General features: G+C 38.1%; 3 protein-coding genes and 1 non-coding gene across 5 annotated transcripts; all 4 read left to right on the top strand.

Annotated features, from left to right (window-relative positions):
- Positions 1-1,195: 1,195 nt before the first annotated feature.
- LOC124409334 lies at positions 1,196-10,226 on the top strand. 2 transcript variants are annotated; one of them, XM_046886887.1, is made up of 2 exons: positions 1,196-1,305; positions 7,405-8,374. In XM_046886887.1, the coding sequence occupies exons 1-2, from the start codon at positions 1,255-1,257 to the stop codon at positions 7,966-7,968; spliced, it is 615 nt and encodes a 204-aa protein (XP_046742843.1). In that variant the 5' UTR covers positions 1,196-1,254; the 3' UTR covers positions 7,969-8,374. The 2 variants fall into 2 exon arrangements, 1 of the variants encoding a protein (XP_046742843.1); XR_006929510.1 differs by lacking the exon at positions 1,196-1,305 and adding an exon at positions 9,032-10,226 and having other exon boundaries at positions 7,398-8,061.
- Positions 10,227-12,367: 2,141 nt separating this feature from the next.
- Positions 12,368-13,464, top strand: LOC124408713 (SIFamide-related peptide). Its single transcript, XM_046885850.1, has 3 exons — positions 12,368-12,417; positions 12,927-13,074; positions 13,189-13,464. Exons 2-3 carry the CDS (start codon positions 12,954-12,956, stop codon positions 13,278-13,280), a joined length of 213 nt encoding a protein of 70 aa, XP_046741806.1. The 5' UTR covers positions 12,368-12,417; positions 12,927-12,953; the 3' UTR covers positions 13,281-13,464.
- A 1,356-nt stretch (positions 13,465-14,820) lies between these two features.
- Positions 14,821-14,915, top strand: Trnay-gua. The gene is made up of 2 exons: positions 14,821-14,857; positions 14,880-14,915. It is a non-coding gene; the product is annotated as a tRNA-Tyr (tRNA).
- A 1,366-nt stretch (positions 14,916-16,281) lies between these two features.
- Positions 16,282-19,226, top strand: LOC124408563. Its single transcript, XM_046885587.1, has 6 exons — positions 16,282-16,427; positions 17,599-17,668; positions 18,180-18,379; positions 18,538-18,607; positions 18,687-18,795; positions 18,984-19,226. The coding sequence occupies exons 2-6, from the start codon at positions 17,617-17,619 to the stop codon at positions 19,033-19,035; spliced, it is 483 nt and encodes a 160-aa protein (XP_046741543.1). The 5' UTR covers positions 16,282-16,427; positions 17,599-17,616; the 3' UTR covers positions 19,036-19,226.
- Positions 19,227-23,351: the final 4,125 nt, after the last annotated feature.

The raw sequence follows: 23,351 nt of genomic DNA, 5'->3' as shown, positions 1-23,351 counted from the left end.
GAATATTGTCCATGGGATTCGAATAATGCAGCCAAATCTGGAGAGGCGATTTCCTTCGCAGATTATAATCCTTCGACCACAAACTTTTGGTTTGATTTGGATGTAACTTTCCTTGAAATATTGAAATAGAATGAAAGAGCAGGGCCAACTGCTGGATGCTAAGAATGGCGGGGAAAAAGTAATTTCAAGATGTTTTCAACCGTTTATGAACTGTCACTTGAATTTGAGCCGGGTGGGGATCAATACCAGACTGTTCACCGAGACTTTAAACATTGGAGAGATTAAAAAGCAAGAGGGAAGCATGAATACCGCGGGAAATTTAAAATTGAAAAATGTTCGCCGTCTAGTCTCGCCGCATTTGGAGTCTGCGAGATCAACTTTTCACAGATAATGACGAAAGTTTGAAGGTATCTGCGACACACGAGTCGATATTTTCAACGTCGCGTCGACCGACCAGATTTCTTAGAATTCCGCCGCCAGCGCATTATGCAATAAACAGGAAATCCACGCCATTTTTAATATCGTTCGTGCGTGCAGCGGTATTCTCATCAAAGTTCTCCAATATAAGGGGAAAAAGCTCTGGGCTCGGAACCCAAGTAATGAATAATGGTCCGCAGAAATTACCTTCGCCATTACACGTTCCTTAGAGGCGAGTGAATTATTATACGGGGTATTTTTTTTACGTCGTCTTAACGTTCGCAGCTACAAGTCGTGAAAACTTTATCATTCGGACCAATTGCTCACGGCTTTTACCCACACGGCGCAAGTCAGCCAAATCTCTCATCAATATTTCATCTACGGTTCCACTTCGGTTTGGTCACCACATGCCCTGCAATGATGTGACGGACTGAATTTGAGCCTCCGGGTTGACTGCTCATTAAACGTGAAATTGCTACGTTCAAGCCCCGGCACAGTGTCGTCAGCTTCAACCCAGCCAAGGTACCGGAAGGGGGCACCCATCCCATAAAAAGGCACGGGCTTCTCTTATCTCCGCGACTGGAGACGGCTAATGGCCGTCCCATGGAAAGGGGAAAATTTCTTAGAGATGATTTCTTTCCAGGTGTTATTTCACGTTTACCGTAGTCGTGTATATTTTTTCTTCCAGACGGTATCTTATCGTGCTGCACAACTGCAGATACAGCCTATTCCGCAGTTGTTAACCGGGACCGAGAAGAAATGATTAAAGGTATATTGATAAGTCGCAAGGTGCAGTGGGTACTCGATCAGCATTAGTAGATACTAAAGCAATAGTCAATGGAAGTTTATCGGCACCACAGTGTCTGCTGTCACTTCGGTCTTCCAAAGGTGAGCGAGCTTTGAAGATGTACAGGCTTGTAGGTCACTGAAAATTATACAAATTGTTCTCACTTTTATTTTGAAGATTTGTGTAAAATTTGAAAACGATTATCCGAACCTTACCGGAGTTATTTTACTTTTTGATTTTCATAATTTTACACTGAGCCTGACAGTTTCTTATAAGAATCAATGTAAAATCACAAAAAATTAGAAATGAAATAACTGCGGTATGATTCAGACAATCGATTGAAATTTTTACAACAGTTTGTGTATAAAGTTTTCATACGCATGTTACGATTTCGATCTACACGCCTGTACATCTTTAAGACCATACTGTTGATTTTCACTCCGAATCTTCTCTGGGTTTGTTTTTGTAAGCGAGGTAAGACGGTTCCATCGCCATCGCCATCGCCATCAACGCAAACTCTATGTGGTTTTACTCTATTTTTCTCTCCGTATCTCGAGGAATAACATAATTTAACCGGAGTTTGGCTGGCGTCTGGCTCAGTACCTAATTCTCCCGTTTACTTTGGACATATATATATATATATATATTGAAAACGAACGTGAATGAAAATCAATTTTCAATATTGGGAGATTTTTATAGTATATTGTAGGGCAAGGGACGAAAGTTAGCAATTAGGATGAGTGTGAAATTCGGCAATCACGTGTGTTGCGATCGCCAATTTTTGGCCCGAGTCACTCACTATAGTTTTTATAACAAGTGAATGAAAAGTGGTGGGGCTTTGCGTCGTAGTTTTTCAGGACGCGTGGTTAATTTTACTTATTCTCCCTAGGGATGAAAGTGAAGAAATTGTGGAGTGCGCGTTCACGAACCTATCTTTCCAACGCTAAGATGAAATCGACTACTTTCGTCCGGCTAAACTGCTACGCAAAGCTCTACTTTTCATGCACGTGAGACAAAAAACTTATTGTTAAGCGGCGAATCGCAAACTCCATAGAATGCCATCTTGAAGCATTTATTCAGTGTAACTAATGTATCAGAAACGAAAAATTAACGGGGAGAATTGAAACTGATTTATTTTATAATATCTGTTTACTTCTTATCTTAAGAAATTCTATTTAGCTAATAGATAAACGTGTTATTTTTTTGCCTGGACCCGTAGTCCAAAATGCAATTTGTTTGTTGAATTTACTGAATTTGGATTCTTGTGAAATTTTAAATGCTTCTGAATACGCTTCCGTCTGGCTCTACTTTGCGTAAGGAAAAAATACGAAAAGATCCTACTTCGCGTCCCAAGATTTCCAAAGAATGTTTTATCTTGATTATTATTCACCTATTTCCTCTATATTTCCGTTACAGCATTATTGGAAACATGTCTCGACATCCGTGCAACGGCTATTTATGGCAATGGCTTCCTCTCGCAGTGTTACTATACGTACTAGCATCTGTATTATTGGCTTTTCACCGGTAGAAAATAACATCTAAGATATACTGCCAATCGCTTAAATCCGTAAAGATTTTCTAACGAAACGAGAACGTCGTATCAAGTAGAAATTGACGGTCGACTGCAACACTTATATACCTATAACTATGGCTGACGGTTATCGCAACTCATCAAAACCATTAACTCAACATTTCGCTATCAGCGTTTATAATAACGAGCTTCAAGTGCCTGTGATTAAAAGGCGAGAGTTTTGTTTTCAAAATCTCAGTAAACAATACCAGTCATATTTTTCGTACACCTATAGTTTATCTTCTGATCGATGATTGATTGCGTTATCTGTTATGGAGTGTTATAGCTACCAATGCTCGATCAATATTTTAACAGAGTAAATAGCAGACGATTCAAAAGCCTAAATATTGTTATCATTTTCAATTTGCCGTACAACGATATTCCGGTATTCGTAATGTGTTAAAATAAATTCTTTCAGTCACTTACTATATTCGGTGTACATATCTGGTATCCAACAATTTTTCTTATATAATACGGATACTGATGACAAAATGATATTTGCTGAACCGTGAAAGAAGCAAGAGTAACCGTTGATAGGATACAAGATATTGAGACACAACGTTAAAGATATATCCTGTTACGTACTTACTATTGAACCCGAGGTTAAACCACATATAAGAAAGTCCGGCTCGCTTCTATGGCCATTAGCAGACAGGTAAAACCCTGTCGAATTAAAGTGTCACGTTTCCTAAAATTTCGGAATACACAGGCTGAGAATTTTGTCATTTTCCTATCGAGCATATACCGACGAAAAGCGTGCGTGCGCTTGCGGTTTAATCCACGAATCTGGAGTCATGAGTCAGCGATGAATATTTCAACACTCAAAGCCACTTGAATTTACAATTAAAAGAGAAGCAAGGTCCCGAAACGTTCGTGGGACGTAACACTTTAGTCACGAGCATGATTACTCTGGCAGATAACGCGTTCAACAAAGTCTTGCTACAGTTTGTCCTTCAGAGAGAACAATTCGTTTTATTTACAACAATATGCGAGCGAAATGAGCGCCATTTTCTACGTAAATTTAACAATGGTTGTCTTGGTGTTGCGCTATTAATTAATTTCCCCCATTACTTCACTCGTTGGGGTGACAATTGTCCGAAATGTGACCAGTGATGTACGAACAAAGCAATTAAAGACGAAATTTTTACGCTGTTACGACGATTGGTTAACGTAATTAGATAGACAGGATTGTACTAAAGTATGGCTGAAAATTAAGTTCATACTCACAGTAAGAATAAAACTTGATTTAGTTTGACAGAAGTGTAATAATGAACTCGTCAAATTCCTTGTATTACCGTAATATAAATGCACAGAATTGAGTTAAAAATTTGTTTTTATTTATATTGAAAAATTTTACACCGTTTTAAACACTCTATTGAAAATATGGATGAAAAATGGAAATTCGTGCTACGAATAACGTTGCTGCCGTCCGATAGTACGAATGATGACTGGATTCCACAAAGACATAATTCTCTAGCTACTGTTGGAGTTTAAAGCTATTCTCGTGATTGAGAAGTGAAGAGAGATAGTAGATCCGAGGTTAGGAACTACGGAGGTGGTGGCAAAACGACTTATTAAGATTCCACAATTGTAGCAAGATTTCTTTTTCGTTATCATGAAACTGTAGCGATAAGATCAATTTGCTTGCATGACTCGCAAAAATTTTTCTCCCACCGCGGATCGTACGTGAATACTTTTCCCCCAGTCGCGGGGATAATTCCCGTGGAATAATGGATGGTCTGCAGCAGTATTTAGGTCGAACGGTCACGGTGTGCCTTATGGAAATAGGGATTCGCCAATATTGGCGAATGATCTGCAATGACATCGTATACCTTTACACGAAAAAGAAATTACCGAAATTCAAATCAACTTGAAGTCACTATTATGATAAAATTTTATGTACTAAACTATTTCTGTTACATATTTGCTCATTTAAACTAGCTTTTTTCTTATTTGCAAATTTTATTCCACTGGAATTAGTAGATCTAATGCGCGAATTATCGTCATAAAAGATAGGACATAATCGTGTACAGCCATGTTATTATAGGTGTATTTAGAAAAACTGGTTTTTTGAACGATTCAAGTTTTTAGGTTCTAAAAATCGTAACAAAAAAAAAGGCTAAAAAAACTCAAGCTAACTCCTTTTTATTGTTGGCAAAATTTTATAAGAACGAAGAACGATAGAATCAAGTTTCGTATGGCTGATAGTATCCTAATTTTACATAAAAACAGGGGAAAACGGTTGATGCGATCAATGCTCAAAAAATCATCACTGAAAATTGGAAAAATATCTTCCTATTTTCACAGCTATTGGTCTTAACAATTTTAGCTGTTTTTTCTAAATTCCTTAGAAGCTGAATGGCGGAAAAAGACTCTCGGCATTCGATTCTGAGACCAATATATTTCATTGTTACGTTAACCATATTTTTACGGGGTATGGATTTCAATTTCAAAATAGTTATAATTTTTAAAATTTCTCTGCTGAAAGTAATAATCTGTTGGATTTTCATAGACAACGGTAATTACTTGGGCAGTGTGTTTCGCAGCAATTCTTGTATTTGACAAGCTGTAAGAACATTTGTGAATGTACAATCTCTTTCCATTACCGTTTAATGATTGGTTCCTGGTTTCGTTCGATTGCAAGGTTGACGCGATTAAGCATGTATTAGTGCAGTACCACATCGTTAAAAATTTCTGATGTAAATTTACTAAAAATGTATGGGAAGCATTTTTCAGGTTCCTACCCGAATTCAAACCACGTTCGCTAGCAATGTTCAGATTACTAACAATCGATTATTTTGTTCCGATTAATCGAGTATAATTGATTATTTTTCCTCATAATCGGTTGTTGTTTTTTACTCCCATGAACGACCCAACAATCAATTTATGTGATCAAAATATCAATTTTTATGATTGTCTAACTCACCAAGTATCTATTTGATGTAACAAGTGTTTACCTGAAATTGAAAAATATTTTTAATAAAACTACAAATTATCAAAAGACTTTCCCGCTATTAAGACTACATACTAAAATTAACGAAATTTTGGTTTTATATGCACCGTTTAAAAATAATACGAAATAATCGAGTAATCGATTATTATTTGCCGATTCAATCGAGTCGTGTTCGATTACTTTCTTGGAATAGAAAATCGATTCATCGATTATTTTTATCTTAGTTGCCATCGTTATGACATACGCCCTACGGCTCTACCTACTACGTCAAACCACTATGCCGGAAATCATGACTTTATTTGATTGATAATACAATGGACGGTGCCCCCGGAAATTATAGATAATAAAGTGAACACTAGCTTATGAATAAGATATTTTCCGAATTCGTATGTACAATACAATTTTAAATGAATTCAAAAATCTATTTACGATTCCAATTTAATCAGTGAATTTACGGTGTAATTGTCACAAATTGCAAATTTCATTACTAATTCCAAAATTTACATGGTAATTCTTTGGGCTTTGCCGAAATCTGATATTGTTAAGGATTTTGTATAGAATTAATATTTGCACGAGTTGAGTAGATTCACAAAGGAAATTCTGTGATTTACAAAAACTGTTGAGAAAATTTTTAATTACAGTACGTTTGACATATTATGAAGCGAAACTAAAATGCTCCGGGGTGATTTTAGGACTCAGTTTTAAGAAATTTCAGACTACTTTTAAGAAAATCAGGCTACGATGGAATTTAAAGTCCACATAAGTGATTTCCGAATTCAGTTATGGGATCTTTTAGGTTGCAGAGCAAAATTAATGGAGATGTACATTTAATCCTTTAGCCATAAAAGATTTTTGATTTTAACAGACTCTAATCGAATTTTTTTGTACATGTGGTAAATTCACAAATATAACAAACTTATTATAACAATTTAGTGAATTCAAAATACGCTTATACGTCTCTCTAACCAAGTTAAGGAAAATTAAAAACATTGTTTGTAAATTTAACGACAATGCTTAGTAATTCACTTTCAAACACCAAATTTTTCCCTTTACCAGACTTTTGTGTAGTAAACGTGTAGAAAATTTACGAACATTTTGAATCCTTGTTTGACACACTTCTGTATAATCACGTAATTGAGACATTCAAGTAGTTCGTATCCCAGGGACAAAAATCGTTATGAAAAATCAACTATTAAATAGTTACGATTGAAATTTTTTTTTTTAAGCTCTGAAAAGGTTTTTTTTTTTCAAACTATACGGGTTATACATATAACAAGACAATAAATAGATTTTTTTAGATTCAGGTACTCCAAATTAATAAAGAAAAATCGTGGGGTCGTTTGTACCCCAGAATGTCAAACAAGGATTAACAGTGCAACGATGCCTATAGTAAGATGACCAGAAGAAGCGGTGAATAACCAGAATAAACTGTCCTTCTCGTATCAAAATTAATCTCCCAATAAGCGCAGGATGGAAAGATTGGGACAAGGACTTTCCTAAAAGCCTCACAAGATAACCTGACAAACAGCTTGAACAAGGAGACGTATTTGCGGTATTGCACAAAAGCCGGCGTGCGGCTCGCGTTTCGAAATTCCGAGGCGGCGGGCGTCGCGACGCCGACGAAGGCAAAGGAAGAGGCGGGCGTCCCGCTCGGTATTGATTTACCATCATTTTCAGATGACGCGAGGCGAGTGGGTGTTGCTTCTGGGTTTGCTGGGGCTCCTGCATTCGAGCTTTGGGGTGGCCGCGACGCGGACGAATGGGGTTTCCGCCTCCGGCGACTGCGCGCTCCTCTGCGACTCGGGTCTCGTCGGCGAGCCCTGCGAGGCCTTTTGCACCAGCCGTCGGCAATCCGCGAGTCAGTCGAATACCGTTACGGGAAAGAGGGACGTCGCCGATCTCGGCGTCGACGCCGCGGCGCCCGCGACCAAGAGTCAAACGGTATGCGATTCCCGTTGCGATTTCGAGCCGCGGCCGACCGGATGTTCCGGGTGCCGTGGAAGCGGGATTTCCGGAGAGACGATTTCTCTGCCGATGGAAAGTCATCGGTCGGTCGCTACGAGGCCCGGAGCACGTGGCGTCCCGGGGACCAGTGACGTCATCGGAGAACGCGACGCCGGGAAGAACGACGCTGCTACTCCTGTTGCCGCGGGCGATGATTTTGACCGAGAGAAATTCTGCAAGGAGGAATGCAGCAGGGGAAATGGCGGGCTCGCCTGCAACTGCGACATCATCCCTTAACCGAGCTTGAGGACGTCGTCGTGATCCCTGGGCAGGGAGATCGGAACTCGTCCTCTCGTCCTTCCATACGTATGAATCACGTGTATCGTTGACGTATGTTCGTTTTTAAGAAATTCTGTGTAACGTACCTAAACATGAATTCACATATCTCGTAGCGTAATATTACGATCACGCGGCTGGTCAAGACCGCGGTTATTCGCCATTTTCAAATTCTCTCTCTCTCTCTCTCTTGCATCATGCAATCAGCAAAACACTGTGCTACTTTCTTAAATTGGAAATAAACGGAACTTTCGAGACTGCTTGTATCAACGCGCAACGTTATTAACACTCTTCTTACGCTTTGTTATTGTACGAATCCACACTCAGAGACAACTTTTTGCTTTTTTCAATAATCAATTTGTACAAGTATCTTGTACAAAATATTGTACTGGGAATATTAATCAAATAATTGTTTTAAAATTGCAAAAAATATATAAATATTAAATTACATATAAACTGAATAAACTATAGGTACCTACAAAAACGAAATCTCGATTTTAATTTAGTGAATGCAAATAAACATGTTACTTCGTAAATTTACAAAATGTTTTTTGAAGTGGTGAAATACTCTTACTAGAGAAGTAATATGAACAGTTATGAAGAAGGGCTCCAAGCATCTGTCTAATCAAATCATACGTGGTCCAGCACCATCGAATCCGTCTGTCAATTCACAACGATATATTTCTTTGTCATTGTTTGATGTAGCATTTAATTCACATAGCATAAATTACAATCGAACGATAATTTTCTCATTTACTGTGAGTAAAAAAACTCGTTCGTCAATCTCTATACAAAATCATTCTACCGTGTACACTTGATTTTGCAGTCGCAACAGAATCTATGGGATTGCAGTGTAAGACCGTTTCTTAGACAGAACTAAGATTTTTTCTCTTTCGTGGGCAAAATAGTTAGATTAATTGTTTGGTTGCTGCGTGAAAACGTTTGGCGGGTCGTATATTAAGCCTGAAATGTGTTTAGGGTAAAAATTTTTTACTGTCAAAACTAAACATTTTTCTGAGTGCAGGATCTCTCCTCGACAGTCGACTTGTGTCAATCATTGTGAGTAACCGAATCAAGTACCCGGAGTGATGCAGGCTTCGAGTCTGTTCGCCTGGAACTCGGGCACAAGAACAGCAGCTCGTAACCCAAAACCAGTGTCACATTGCGACAGACAGAGTGCGAGAGTAATTAATCTTTCGATGAATTAAATCAGTCTTGATATCCCTGAATCCGGTTCCGAATGGCATCAATATAGCGCTGACCATGGATAAGCTTTAATCTGATCCAGAGCCAAGTGTAATGTAAACAACGCTGATTTTGTAATTATAGAATGGAGTTAAAATAATAAGGCGATTCATGTATAAGTGTATAATAATGTTAAGCGCACCTTGTCAAAGTATCATATTTAATTGTGAAATGGGTTGGATGCTGATGTGCAATTTTACGCTATGGCTGTTGACTAGACGCGTTTTTAAAACGGTAATACCGTTCTTAAATCGATCGGTCGGAGCCATAAATAATATATTATATCGTAAGTTTAAGGATTTCTACACTGTAAGCTCAGTTCGCACGATGAAAACCGATTCACCGATATTCTCTGTCGATTGTATAGCTATACCAATGGAACCAAAATAGACGCAGATATAATGCAATTAACTTGAAACGCTGAGGCGTCTTGGTAGACAACCACGTGTGCAATCGTCGCAATAGCCATGTTTTTACTTCCGGCCGCAGCGTGCAACGCACGTTTAAATACTTGGTCATTGATCGTATGAACGCGACTTAAGTGTGCGATATGTGTATTATGCAATAATATGTAATCGATCGCAATACTCGATGATAATAAACGAGTGTTGCGTTATGGTAAAATCTGTAAATAGGCTTGATCGGCGTGTAACGTTAAGTTCTCTGGTAGCTTTTACACATGCGTATATAAATTTATAAACAAAATCATTGTCTTCCATTGATAGTTTACGACATAATTCGTAATTTTGTAATTAAGATTGCTGTACTCTAGGTCAATCCGTTCTTTCGTTACCTTTATGATTAACAGCATATCCAACATCTCAAATCTTCGATCTGAGCTGTTTCGCAAATTTTACGTATGCAATTGAATTTCTTTGCTGTGTTAAATTGTCCTATAAAAATATGGTTATTAACGAGAGTTCACCTTTCGTAATATCGGAATTTTTAACGCAACATTTCGTGATAACGAACATTTTTGTGAAATAATTTTTCACTGTACAACCTCAGCATGGTAACTTTTTGCGTATATAGTCAGTAAGAATATAAGCAATCAGTGTGAGACGCGCTTTCAAACGTCGTGAAAAATCTGCTCGTACACGTCAAGTTTTAATTGCGTACCTATAATATTGATAGTTGAGAACATAAGTTATTTGTACACGTGTTTCTAGTGTTTAATGGTTATTGTAATAAATACGTTAAAGAGATATTGTAAAAAATAAAAAATAAACGCTTGCGAGTCTATAAGCTACGGTACACCGTTTCAAAAGTTGTGACGCGACAATAATACGTAGATGCTAGGGATCCGTGCATGTGAAACATATGCTGTATTTGGTAATAATGATATTGTATTCACGATGATATAATAGTTATAATAATTACGTTATAAAACGTTATGATCAACTTGTATTTATACATAATATCTGTAAGTATAATATAGGTATGTCTTAGGTAAAAAAATTTATGGTGTGAATCTAATTTGGTATGGAAAAATGTACCTGTGTAATACCAATGCATACATATTATAGGCGTTGAGATCTATATCTACAAATACACTTTATAATCTACCCACTTTGCTTACCGTGCTTTGCTTTCAAATTTAATTACGATTCCCCGATGTAGCTCGTTCCGAGTTCGGTAGAATGAGTCTGATTCGCATTTTCTCACACAGGCTGCTCTTTCGAGACGACCGATGTCCATCAAACTTATATATTATTAGCCATTTCTTACTAGAGCTTAAAGTAACTACATTTGGAGTAGTTTTTTACTCCTATCACATGCTTCTCTAGCTTTACTTGCTTTCAAATTACGACGTGCATACATTAGTATCCAATCAATATTACAAATGATTGTACTTGAAATTAGAGTTTTGATAAAATGCATTTTTGGCCGTCGAACACGTGGTTTATGAAGTCAGAAACGTTTGCTTTAAAATAAATTTTATTGTCGATATAATTCAACCGTTTCTTCAAAGTTTTTACGCCATACTTGTAAGTGTAAGCTGTTTCAAAAGACCGATTGACTAAAATCAAACACATGACTCATGAGTGCTCATTCAAATTGAAAAAAAAAAAATTATGAACCGCAAAACGAGATTCTTCTCCAAAAATGAATTTCCTGCTTTCGTCTAGAGAGAGAATGGACTCGAACCTAACTAGTTTTACGGGTAAAATAGCTAGCCGGATGGTACAGGCTGCAAGTAGCTTACCATTTATCGGTCCGAATCATCGGTCGACAAGGTGATTCAATGGTTCGAGTCTTGGCTATCCAAAAACGCTGCGCAGGATTCCTGTTATACCTTGTTCAAGAGATAAGGGACTCCCTTTACCAATCCTGGAAATACCAGCGTTCGATCAGAAAACTGGTTAATAATGAAGTCTCGTCCTATTTACAGGGAGAATTTAGCTATCGACAACTACAATTCTTCAATTATTAATTCTTTTAATTACAATGAGTGACTCATAGCCAGAAGATGAATTTTTAGAACTATCAGTGGTTCTCAGTTACACCTGACTGAACCCGAATCGATGAGAATGGATTTTTTCACACAGGTCAGGAATGCAGGCTACATTCTCGAAATATTTGAATGAATCGATTCAATTCTGCACGGATTTCAAACAAGTTTAAAGGGTTAAAACTGTTGATCCTCATCCTGTTCCGGAATAAACGTTGTACCGTCAATTGTGATGAATTATATAATATGCATGTTGATTCTCTGCCCCCATACATCATAATATAAAATTAAATCATGACTGCAGTTAATCGTGAAATTTGTGTTCTTTAATAGACAAGGTTGAGTATAAATTTTGAAACCCACATAATACGTTTCTCAGACGAGAATGCTTTGTGTATCATTTCACAGAATAAGAAACTAATTTATCGTTATTTTTTCGCCTATTAACCACCGGCAGAATGACATCGAGGTATGTCGGAGAAATTCATTTTGCGTCTGGGGTAAACTTGATTTCAGAATCTATTTCCCATGTGAAATAGGAGACTCTGATATGTCGGTAATTAGATTGCTTCTCCTAATGAGACGCGATGCTGGGTGAAATTCGCCTGTATCGGTGGTTCGACATCACGATATAAGGGATCCCGTTTCCCCTTGATTCTCAGTTCACCAGCTTCTTTCACTGCAGCAACTGCATACTCTACGCATCCATCAAGGTACCGTAATCACGCCCAAGTTTGTTAATTACCTTTTTCTTCTTTCACAAAGACTTTCCCTCGAAATTTTCTCACCAAAAATTTCTCGCTAGTATAATACTTTGAATCGTTCGAACATAATCCAGAGACTTAAGAGTTTCGTTAGCTTTTGCACTGATCGATGGGTTGAAATTTACCAGAAATTGATTCTCGAAATGAGCAATTTCCACGAAATTATATGTTACTGGACCGAACCGGAGTCTGTTTCTTATGGTAGCATTTAGTTGCACACTACTTCTTATTCGTATAAAAGCCGACGGATTGACTCCAAAGGCATCAGTTCACCGACTTCCATCGAAGAAACAACATCTTCTCCGCTTTAAACAGTCAGGTAAAAATTCACCCTGTGATCGGCTCTGAATACCGTTTCCTGTCAAATTTTTGATACAACTGGTACCGATAAGTCCTGGGACCAAATATTGTGACCCAATTGCCACCATCAAAATCTCCAAAATTCTGTGTGTTTTCAGACAAAAACACCAACCAAATAATCAACCATGGTTTCCGTCCGCGCCCTCGTCATCCTCCTGATCGCCGCCGTCATCCTGAGCGTTGATGCATACCGCAAGCCACCCTTCAACGGCAGCATCTTCGGCAAGCGTTCCGGCACCGCGATCGGTAAGGAAGGAATCTGCTCGTTTCCGCAGTAAAAATTGCATTCAGCTGCAATTTTTCGGCGTTTTTTGCTGTCGCTGTACTTCATTTCTCATTTGGGTGATAATTCTTGTTTAGAATATGAAAATACCGGCCGTGCCCTGAACGCGATGTGCGAAATTGCCAGCGAGGCCTGCGGATCGTGGTTCCCTCAGCAAGAGTCCAACTGAAGATATGCAACTCCAATAAACTCTCCGCCAGCAAAACTATACTTCCAGCTTACCGACGTTACTAGATTTATTGATTACAACGCTTCCACTTGATATTATGTATTATTATTATTCCAATATTTAACATTGCCGGTGTATGTAAATGCGATCTAGCAAACTTTCTCGTATATTATAATATAACATGCAACAAGTATTATTCACGTGTTATGCGTTTATCACGATATAAATAATATTGGTATTATTATAGCTTCAAATTTGTATCATTCAATCAGTAATCTTATTGTAATAAATGATAATTTAATCTGAATTGTACACCTAGTGACCAAATTTATTTATGCTATCGTCCGATCCCGATAGTATATTCCAATTAATGAAGAGAGTAATCATTTTCATAATAATTTTATATCATTTGGCTTATGATGTATCAGTGATTCAATCTTATGCGATCAACTTTACGGTCTTACCAGCGTAAGCTCCTCGAAATGAATGTATTTCGACTACTTTCCACTTCTAGAGAGGATGAATTAAAATCATTTCATAATTTTGTTTGCCAATATTGTATTGTACAAATTTATTTTTACCAACTTCTACTGATTATTTTTTTACACTGCAACAAGTTTTTTGAAAATGAACTACCTTCGTCGTCTTCTCTGTACAGAAATTCATTAAATTGCTTACGTGTTTTCTTAGTTAACTTGAAATTCGACCGCTATCTTTCTCGACATAAGCTGTTAATTAAATCTACTTCTCATGTATGCAAAGATCACCCGACAAAAGTAAACATCAAACACAATGAATCAAGTCTTATCTGTACTAAATATAGTACTCATACTATTACATCTACAATAAGTCAAGTAAATATGCAATCTTGCGTTATCACAATAAATAATGATAATAATACTGCCGCTAAACTTTTCTCTAAAAATCTTGTGTTCTCTTCAATTTTTTTCGCCAATTTAAAATTTCTTACTTAGCATGGTTCAGAGCGAAAATAATTTTAATCCAGAAATTCTCTCAGGTTTCTACGTGTTCTTCCCGTGGAATGATAGAAAAATGTCCAAAACCGATTTCGTCTGCGGTATAATATTATAAATATTTGGAATCGCTTTTTTTCGCGTTGCGATTGAACCGCGACAAAGTTCGCGCAATGTGAGATGTTTTAATATGGTAGACACGTACCGGTGGGCAGGTGCCCGGATAAGGGCTACATGATCGAGGCGAGTACGTAAGGCGTGGGTGAAAAAACCCATATTGTACAGAACGGCGAAGCGCGTGCAGGAGGCCGAGAAATAATTGTCCGATGAAAGATAATCGATTGCCCTAGATAGTCCTTTCGGGCATTCTATCGTGAGCAGGATTAATTTCAACGCTTTTTTCTATCCACACATCACCCGCAATTGTGTTCAACTCGAGTAAACGACGGGATACTAATCACATGCATTTATATAATTGCATACATGCAACAGCTGCAGTTGAATCGTGCTAAGAATCTACAGGGACAGTTTAATTTATAATAACAATTTTTCACATCTCTGGTAAGCCTTCGATAGCTCAGTTGGTAGAGCGGTGGACTGTAGTTGGCATGAAGCAGAAAGAGACATCCATAGGTCGCTGGTTCAAATCCGGCTCGAAGGAGTGGTTTTTTTTGATTGCCAATTTTTTAGTGTAATGACTTTTTATTGTTCTTTTATAGATAGTACGCGATTTGATGATGGAAATATTGTAAGCGAGCGTCAAAAATGCCTGCCGTTTTTACAAATATTTAATATTTCCATCTATAAGGAACATCCAATTTGAATGGAGTGCTATTTTATTATGATATATTATTGTAATACTGTTATAAAGGGTGAAATTAGCCCTTTTGTGTTCCTTTGTTTCTGATCTATTAGTCGGTACAGATAAAAGATACATGAGAACTTCCAGATGATGAAAAAAAGAATATGGTTGCTGCGTTAACCTAGATTATTGCAAAAGCAGTCTTAATTCAAACTTTCAACTTGAGACACGTATTACCATTAAAAGCACTCTTTTAGCCTTATAATTTTTTGACTGTTTGGTCACTTATTTTCACTCGCGAACCACATTTTCTTTGTTTTACGGCAATACGACATATTCTATAAAGCGTGTCATTTGAATTGTGAATATGAAAAATTGGACGCGTTGTTTTTAGTTCGATTTATCAAGATGTACATAGAATTTAGTCCGCCGTAAAATGTTAGCGATTTTAATACATTACCTACTATACTTACCTGTATTAAAAGGAAGTAGGTATGATCCGTATAATTGAGTCGAAATAGTGTGAAAACAAAGCTGGTAAGAGATCCAATTAAAATTAACAATTAGAATTTAATTTATTTCGAACAATAATACCTCGTACTAATAAAAGAAAAAGAAGAAGAAAAAAAAATTAAAAACGAAATTAGAAATAAAATCACGAGAATAAATATGTATAATGGATTTCTTTCTCCCTACACTGAAGATAAAATCATTATATATTTGATATTAGTTTACATACAAACTGATCAGAAGTATTTTTGTAAACGAGGGGATATTTCCATAAACTATTTCCATGTCAACAGTCGTAAATAAATAAAAAAACGTATACGTAAAAGCTCTGCGAGTTCTCGGAAGTTTATCCCGAGAAAATAACGCCCACAATATTATAAGTACATCGCTGAAAGAAGAGCTTGGTTACATTTATGTAAATATGTGCACGTGCGCATCAAGCCGACGGTGGACATGAACGCTAAAGTGCACTTTTCACCCTTGTACAAATCGTGTTTGTGCACCTTCTATGCACTTGGGTCGAACAACATGAATATGCACGAAAAATGTGGTGCATTTTTTTTTGTATTCCCTTATCTTTCATTCAATTTTCATTTTATAATAATCGCAGTTCTTTTATACACGAATCGGTGGGCCAGCTGACAATACCTTCGCCGTCGCTTTTCGGTATTAGTCTGAACTTATGTGACGACGCTAACATTTGTGCCCGCTAATTTACAAGCATGAGGGGCATGAGTGAAATACTTAATCCAACGTTAATCCGGTATAAATATGCCGGTCGGATCACGGTAAAGTCAGTATCAATCGTTGAGCAATCAACGGTTAGCAATCCGCTTAGTTTACAACAGAATAGCAAATTTGGTAAGTAATAACCATAGTTGAAGTAGAATGGGGGGATTTTTATAGTAATCCGGATTATCCTGAAGGAGGTTCGACGTTTGAAAACTAATACTTGTTTGGTAACTTTGTTACGAAATGGCCGCACATTGAGTGCTTATTAAATTATTACTATCACAAGCTACGGTGATTTTCCTGAGAAAACTAGAAATCAAAAGTAACAAAAACTCGGTCGACGATTTTTTATCTTCAACTGCTTCAAAACGGTGAAAAATTTGATACATATATATATTCTTTAAATTTAATTCCGAGGGGAGTCATTTAGTATTTAGCAGACAATTCTCACTCCACAACGTTTTTCTTTTTTTCTTTTGCAACCTTGGTATCGTTGAATATTTAATTTCTCAAGAGTGCATTGATATTTATTTTCATCAACAAATACCGATATTTAATGTTTAACCAAAGAAGTAATGATTTTCAAACGTTCACGCTCCGTAAGCGAAAGTGAAGATCAGTAATTGACGAGTTGCATCAACGACAGGACGAAACAGAATCAGGTGTCCTCGTGACAGTCTCGCACAAGTGGACCCTTAAAGGGAGACTCCCAGCTTTAATGCTGTAGTAAAAGACGTGGAGCGCGATATTGAGATAAAAAGAATTCAAAGTACATAAACTCTTGTGAGGCGTTGAAGTGCCCTGACCCACCACTCTAACTTTTCCTTCTGCTTCTATTCGATGAGAAGGGTAACCCGCGATGTGCTGTTCTCCCCTTAAAACCCGAACAGCTTATCATATTTATTTCAGTTTTCACAGGACCATCGAATCGCACACATCGTACATTCGCGATAGCCACGGGACAGCTAGTATATAGTTTCGTCTTTTTGCTATTTTTCGTCGATTGATTTTGTCTATTCTACCAGAAATATTCTCTCATACGTATTCACTTTTCTACAACATGTGGATGGAGACGTCCGTCATATTTCGCGAGAGGAAAATACAAAAGCCCGACTAATAATCAATATCCAGAGTGCATGTCAGTTTTGCATAAATAATTGTTTGTTTTTAATATTCCCGGGAATATAAGAACGCAAATAAGCCTCTACGTTGTGATCTCGTGAGCTGGTTATTGAATATTTTAATCAATTTATTCTCCTGTACGGTCTGACCCTTGAAAACATTTTTCACGCTATTTCAGGTTCCAAATTCCGTCACCATGATGCTAAACTGCTTCCTACGAAGTCCTGTCCACAGCTTTCTAGCAACTGGTGAGTGTTCATAATTGTATTGTACAAACGACAAAAATTTGCCAATTAATTATATTACGAAATGCAATCTGCAGTCGCACAAAGTGTAAAGATTTGGATTTTCGCGGTTTTTGCTTATCGCGCTGTTTTCTCGTTCAATATTCCGATGTTTATAAAAATGCATCCAACGGTGATTTTGTCCTGTTTTATTTTTCAAAGCTTGAAAATCAAAAAATAAAAGAACAAACAGTGGACAAACTATAACGTTTACTGGTTCTTAACGCTCCGTACTGAAGTGTGTAAATTACACAAAATGGAGTCCGAGCTGACAGTGCAATGACCAAACTGCAAATCACGAATGTGAATAATTTTTTTACTTACTCGTGAATCTCTCGGCTTTGAACTGAGCGAAATCGGGTTGGATGCGGCTAGTTTCAATTTCAAACACCTGCAAGATAATATCGTGCCAAGTGTTATAAGTATACTCAACTCGCGAATTTCTTCGCCGTGAAAAATTTTAATTTTTTTCCAGTCGTTCTAGTCGCGGCGTTGATCGTCGTCTTCGAGGGTGGAAACAGCGTCGTCGAGGCGGATGAATTTCCGACGTTTTTCTTAAAGGCGGCTAAAAACGTGCCAAGGATCGGCAGGAGAAGTGGAATGAACAAAGAATTCTTCTTGAAGAAATCTGATCGTCCGTTACGGTGTTTCGGCAAGAGAGGAGAATATGCATCGGTATCTGAATTCATCCTTAACTATACGTTAAAACCAGCTTTCGTCATTCGATTGACCATCAAACTTGAACCAAAATAGAAAATCGATGTTTTTATATCCGCGGACTGAAAGTGAGAGGCAAATATAAGGGCTGTCGAATTCTTTACCTTCTGTTTCAGTGTCCGATAAAAAGCGCCGATTCCTCACCTTGGTACTCGAAGCAACCCGCACAATTTTCAGGAGCCGAAGGTACGCTTCCGCTGAAATAATCTCGATTTCGAATAGCGGTTTATCTCGATATACCTAATGCACAATACGTTTTTCGCAGATAACGAGTATTGGTCACCGGAGAATTTCGCTCGAGCTTTGGAACAATCTCCGGAACTGTGGGAGATGACAACAGGTGACGAGTCTGCAGAAGCTCCGATGGTCGCAGGGTGAGCTTTAAATTTTTACGAGTGTTTTCACATTTCCCATTCTTCCTAGTCGTCCCTTTAAAGGCTGATCCGAAAAATCCGAAATCGACGAATATTTTCACTTCGTCTTTTTGGAGCCAATGTTATTTCAAGTCATGCATAATTTACTATCGCAATTTTTTTATGAAAACGCGTTGATTTCTCGGCAGGAAAGTATGGCAGCGAGAAAAAAGGACTGGAAGTGAACAGGCTGAGGTGTAGACCGATGGATGTGATACGAATATACAGGAGGATCATCGACGCCTGAAGAGGAGAAGACGAGAATTCGCCGAATCTAGAATAGTTTATAACGTATCATGACAGCGTAATGAGATAACAGCACGAGCCTGAATTAGTACTATAGTAGCTACTTCTCTAAGGTGATGGGACAATAAATCATAATGCTTAATAAATAAAGCTTGTAATGCAATTTATTTCGACGAATACTACAACCGCGGTCACTTTACAAAAACAAAAAAAAAAAAACAAACAATTCTTCGTCGTATCGTAAACTGATTGCGATTATCCCGAGTTGCACTTTATTACCGTGGACTGCATCCTTGAGTTACTAATTAGCGATATTGCGAACACGTTTGCGGCGTCATTAACTTGTTGGCTGAATTCTTTCATCGTGCCGAGATCGAGTTTTTCAGTAAACTGTTTGATCACATGTACAGACGTACAGAAAATGCACGGTTCACGGATGGAAAAAGAGAGGAGAGAAAGGCGGGGAAGAAAGAAAGAAAAAAAAAACTAAACAGCAGTTCCCGATCATCTATCACGGAAGGAGGGGTGGCGACGTAATTGAACCAGTCGATATATTGAGGGGCAAGTGGTAAAATTATCTCACAATGCATGGGAAGTGGAAATATCGAGTAAATGGTGCCCGTGTACTGCGGGGAAAATATAAGGTGCATCGTAACTACCGCGAAGCACAATAGTTACTTACATACTATTTACGCCGTACGTTACATGCAATCATCGCGTACGGCGGCGGCGATGTTCGGACTTTGTATCATTAATTATACCCTGGAACGTTTAAATACTTGAAAAGAAGCGATTAGGTCCTCGTAACGTATGCCTTGCATAGTTACTTGAGATGGGCGGTTCAAGACATAGTAGATTTCTCACATTTATTTATATTGTTCCTGCACCAATTATATCCGCACCCCTTATGGTGTGGATGATGCATAATGCGATCAAAACGTTCTACAGAGATATACCATCACGCACGCTTCGGTCATCACTCTTTTATATGTCCACTCAATTATTGCTTTCACCGCTATTCGAGAACTTTTACTTGTCCTTTCATTTTTTCCATCGTCGCTCCTCCACACCTCGGCATTCCGAAACCCTACTGTAATTTCTACATCACTATAGGTCAGGACAACGATACAGTACGTCAAACTTGCGAAAAGTTATATACCAACATGTAAGCAGATAACTACTGCACAACTGTGAGGTACAATAAAAAAAAGAGAAAACACAGCTATAGAAAACTACTTTACTATTCCGTTGGGATTGCCCGTAATTCTGGGATATTATTCAAAACGTCCAGTTCGTTCGACGGCAACGCGGCTGAATCGACACCGTCGACGAATATGCATGATATATCGCGTTCGACGGAAATTACTCGGTTCACTTTCCTGGCAGATGCGGCATCGACAGACTGAGATGGCACTTTTCTCGTCAAAAATTTCCACCACTGTGTTTACGGGCACGATTGCAGGGTGGAAGTACTTCGTTCAAAAATTGTTTTCTTCAACTTAGTAGAAGCACGCTATAAGGTACTGCCTTTGGAACAGCCTCCGAAGAAACGACTCCATCAAATACATCGCATCAAAGAGCATAGCCAAATAAAAATACTGAAACTGCCCCCAGTGAGTTTTCAAATGATAATCGATCTACTGTGTATCCTTGCTAGAAAAAAAATTCCTGAAAATTTCAGCTTTCTAACCGAATTATTTCAAGAGTAATCGATAAAAATGTAATTTTCACTATTCATCTCTACTTAACTTCGATATTTATGATGGGCTGTTGTTTATTTTTTCAAATACTTATTATTTTTTTCAAATACTTATACCGAATTCACCGTGGCCGGAATTTAGTCTCATTTTTATGGACAGTATGATTCTTCATTTTTGCGAATTAGCTATAACACCGTATCCAAATCAGAGCAGCAAACTTTTTAGATCTAGTACGTTATTTCTGATCTGGAAATTACAAGTCGCGAACCAAATACAATACTCCTCTGTGATGAAGTAAGCTGAACTTCAAAATGAGAGACCAAATGTTTCTGTAGATTTTATACACTTCATCAATATATTTTTGAAGTCGATTTGACCAGGGGAAATGTTGTTCCCGCCCCATAAAAACTGCATGCATTAGAATCAAGACTCGGCGGTGCTACAAATTTGATCATAAATGGCGAAATCATCAACATTATATCCTATGCCCAACGAAAGTTATGTTCATATCTGGAAAAACTGGGAGGGCTATCGAGCCTGATGGTATTACAAGCAATTCGGTGTGTAGGACGGCTCGCGGGGGTCAAAATTTCAGATGAAGTCGCGTTTAAGGAGGAATGGAGACTCGATGTCTTCGAGTGCTCGTCACGGGCCCCATTATTGCACAGTAGGTTCCGGGGTCGGCCATTCTACAAGGTGAACCAAGGGTCGTTGCGCCCCGCAAATAAGTCGAGGGGCGGGGGCTTTGGGACTCCGGCACGGTGGCAGGAAATGCATGCCTCCCACGTGGTCGCGGTGATGGTGCATGTTTATTGATAAGCGTGGGCGCGGCGCAATAGACGCCGGGTAAGACCGGTTCGTTCTTGGCAGCCGCGATGGCGCGCGGTTGCCGGAGGGCGTCGAAGGAGCGAATTCGCGGTTCTTCAGGCGGTCTTTGCGTGTGTGAAAATTGCCCCGAGAATTGCCCTTCATTACCGCCAACTTCGCGGCCGATTTCATCGGATTACCCTGTCAATCCTGATCATCCCGTCGATTGACACCGCGCCCCGCACAATGCCAGCGTTCGAATCCAAACGTACTTCTTACAGTTTCACTGCTGCACCGCAGGCATGCCAACTGTTTTTTGCACAACCTTTCGGCTTACTTGTTATGTTAAACTATCGACGAATTGGTAGGGTTGAGTGGAAGGTTTTTGTCAGGTAGTCTTGCTTATGCAAATGAAAGAATCGTGTAAGAGAAATACAAACCAAAGTTTGAAAGGATGAGGAAACTTTCAAATTTCGTAGGAACTGCGGAGCTAATTTTGAACTGAAAAAACGTTGAATGGAATAGAATTAATCGAGTTTATAGTATTGGCGATTTGTGACACTAAAGGTTGTGAGAAGCATCGAGGAACTCGACTCTCAATACCACAATAATTCTGGGTAGTAAACAAACCATGATATTGCGCCTGATCGTCGGCAACTCTACTTTCATTCAGACGAATATGTTGTCTACTCGACGGAGTATTTTTTAATTTCAAATACATCCACACAAATATTTATCTCGCAATTCTCCAAAGCATGATTGAAAAAATGTTCCGAAACTTGTTTTGCTGTTCGTTTCTCTTATTCATTATAATTAATATACATAAGAAAATATATAATACATAAGAAAATGCTCCGAACCTTGTTTTGCTGTTCGTTTATCTTATTCATTATAATTAGTATCATTTTTCAGATTTCACACTGAACATTCATCGTAAACTAAAGTTCCAGCGAAGGCTAATTATTTTCTGAATATTGAAAACTCAATTTGAAAGAAAAACGTCCCGCAATTTGAAATCAAGCTAATAACTTCCCTAATTTAACACCTACTAATTGAAGTCATAAAACTTTATTGAAATAATTTTAGTGCAGTCCAGATCACCAAAAACACGTTATATTTCGGCTAAGACATGTGTGACAAAATATGTCTGCTGACGGTATAGCTGTGCCCATCATAAAATCAATTCATATTATATTGTTCGATGATAAGGGTGGTGAAGTAAATATCTGTGGTCGAGTACTGACTTACCGATGCCGCCACTGGTAGCGTTCCGGGTTCGGGTTGCAGGTGGCATTCAGATGCCTTCCTCGCGCGAATACGGTCCCAGAATCCATGGATAGTTGTCGCCACTGGTCCAACAAGGTAGTCAACGATGCCACTCGTATGTCTCACAGCACATGCCCCCGTGATTTTGTTTTCTGATGGAACAATCGATTGCACCACGAATTTATTTACTATAACTATTATTATTGTTATTATTATTATTATTGTTATCACTGACGTTATTATAGCACAGTTTCTTATTCGGTAGTTGATTTACCACTTGAGGTATACAAATTGTTAATGCATAAATAATATTTAAAAACGGTAAGAACAGTTAATCAGAATTCTATCTAATCGATTGTCGATTTTCATGTGGAAACGTTTGGGCACTTCATTCTAATTTTTCATCAACAGTTTTCCCCTTTTTCAAAAATAAATACTCTATAATCAAGTGCTTTCAAGAGACTTCAAATCCCGACGAGATCTCCCTATAATCAAAGG

This window comes from Diprion similis, chromosome 8 (assembly GCF_021155765.1).
Source record: "Diprion similis isolate iyDipSimi1 chromosome 8, iyDipSimi1.1, whole genome shotgun sequence".
Lineage (NCBI taxonomy): Eukaryota > Metazoa > Arthropoda > Insecta > Hymenoptera > Diprionidae > Diprion > Diprion similis.
This window is presented reverse-complemented; position numbering and strand designations above follow the sequence as displayed.

What these genes read in the sequence shown, in the direction of transcription:
- LOC124409334 (XM_046886887.1), top strand. Translation starts at nt 1,255, where the DNA reads ATGGAAGTTTATCGGCACCACAGTGTCTGCTGTCACTTCGGTCTTCCA. An exon ending in GTCACTTCGGTCTTCCAAAG is followed by an intron (nt 1,306 to 7,404) that starts GTGAGCGAGCTT and finishes CATCATTTTCAG; the next exon opens with ATGACGCGAGGCGAGTGGGT.
- LOC124408713 (XM_046885850.1), top strand. Translation starts at nt 12,954, where the DNA reads ATGGTTTCCGTCCGCGCCCTCGTCATCCTCCTGATCGCCGCCGTCATC. An exon ending in GCGTTCCGGCACCGCGATCG is followed by an intron (nt 13,075 to 13,188) that starts GTAAGGAAGGAA and finishes ATTCTTGTTTAG; the next exon opens with AATATGAAAATACCGGCCGT.
- LOC124408563 (XM_046885587.1), top strand. Translation starts at nt 17,617, where the DNA reads ATGATGCTAAACTGCTTCCTACGAAGTCCTGTCCACAGCTTTCTAGCA. An exon ending in CCACAGCTTTCTAGCAACTG is followed by an intron (nt 17,669 to 18,179) that starts GTGAGTGTTCAT and finishes ATTTTTTTCCAG; the next exon opens with TCGTTCTAGTCGCGGCGTTG. An exon ending in ACAATTTTCAGGAGCCGAAG is followed by an intron (nt 18,608 to 18,686) that starts GTACGCTTCCGC and finishes CGTTTTTCGCAG; the next exon opens with ATAACGAGTATTGGTCACCG.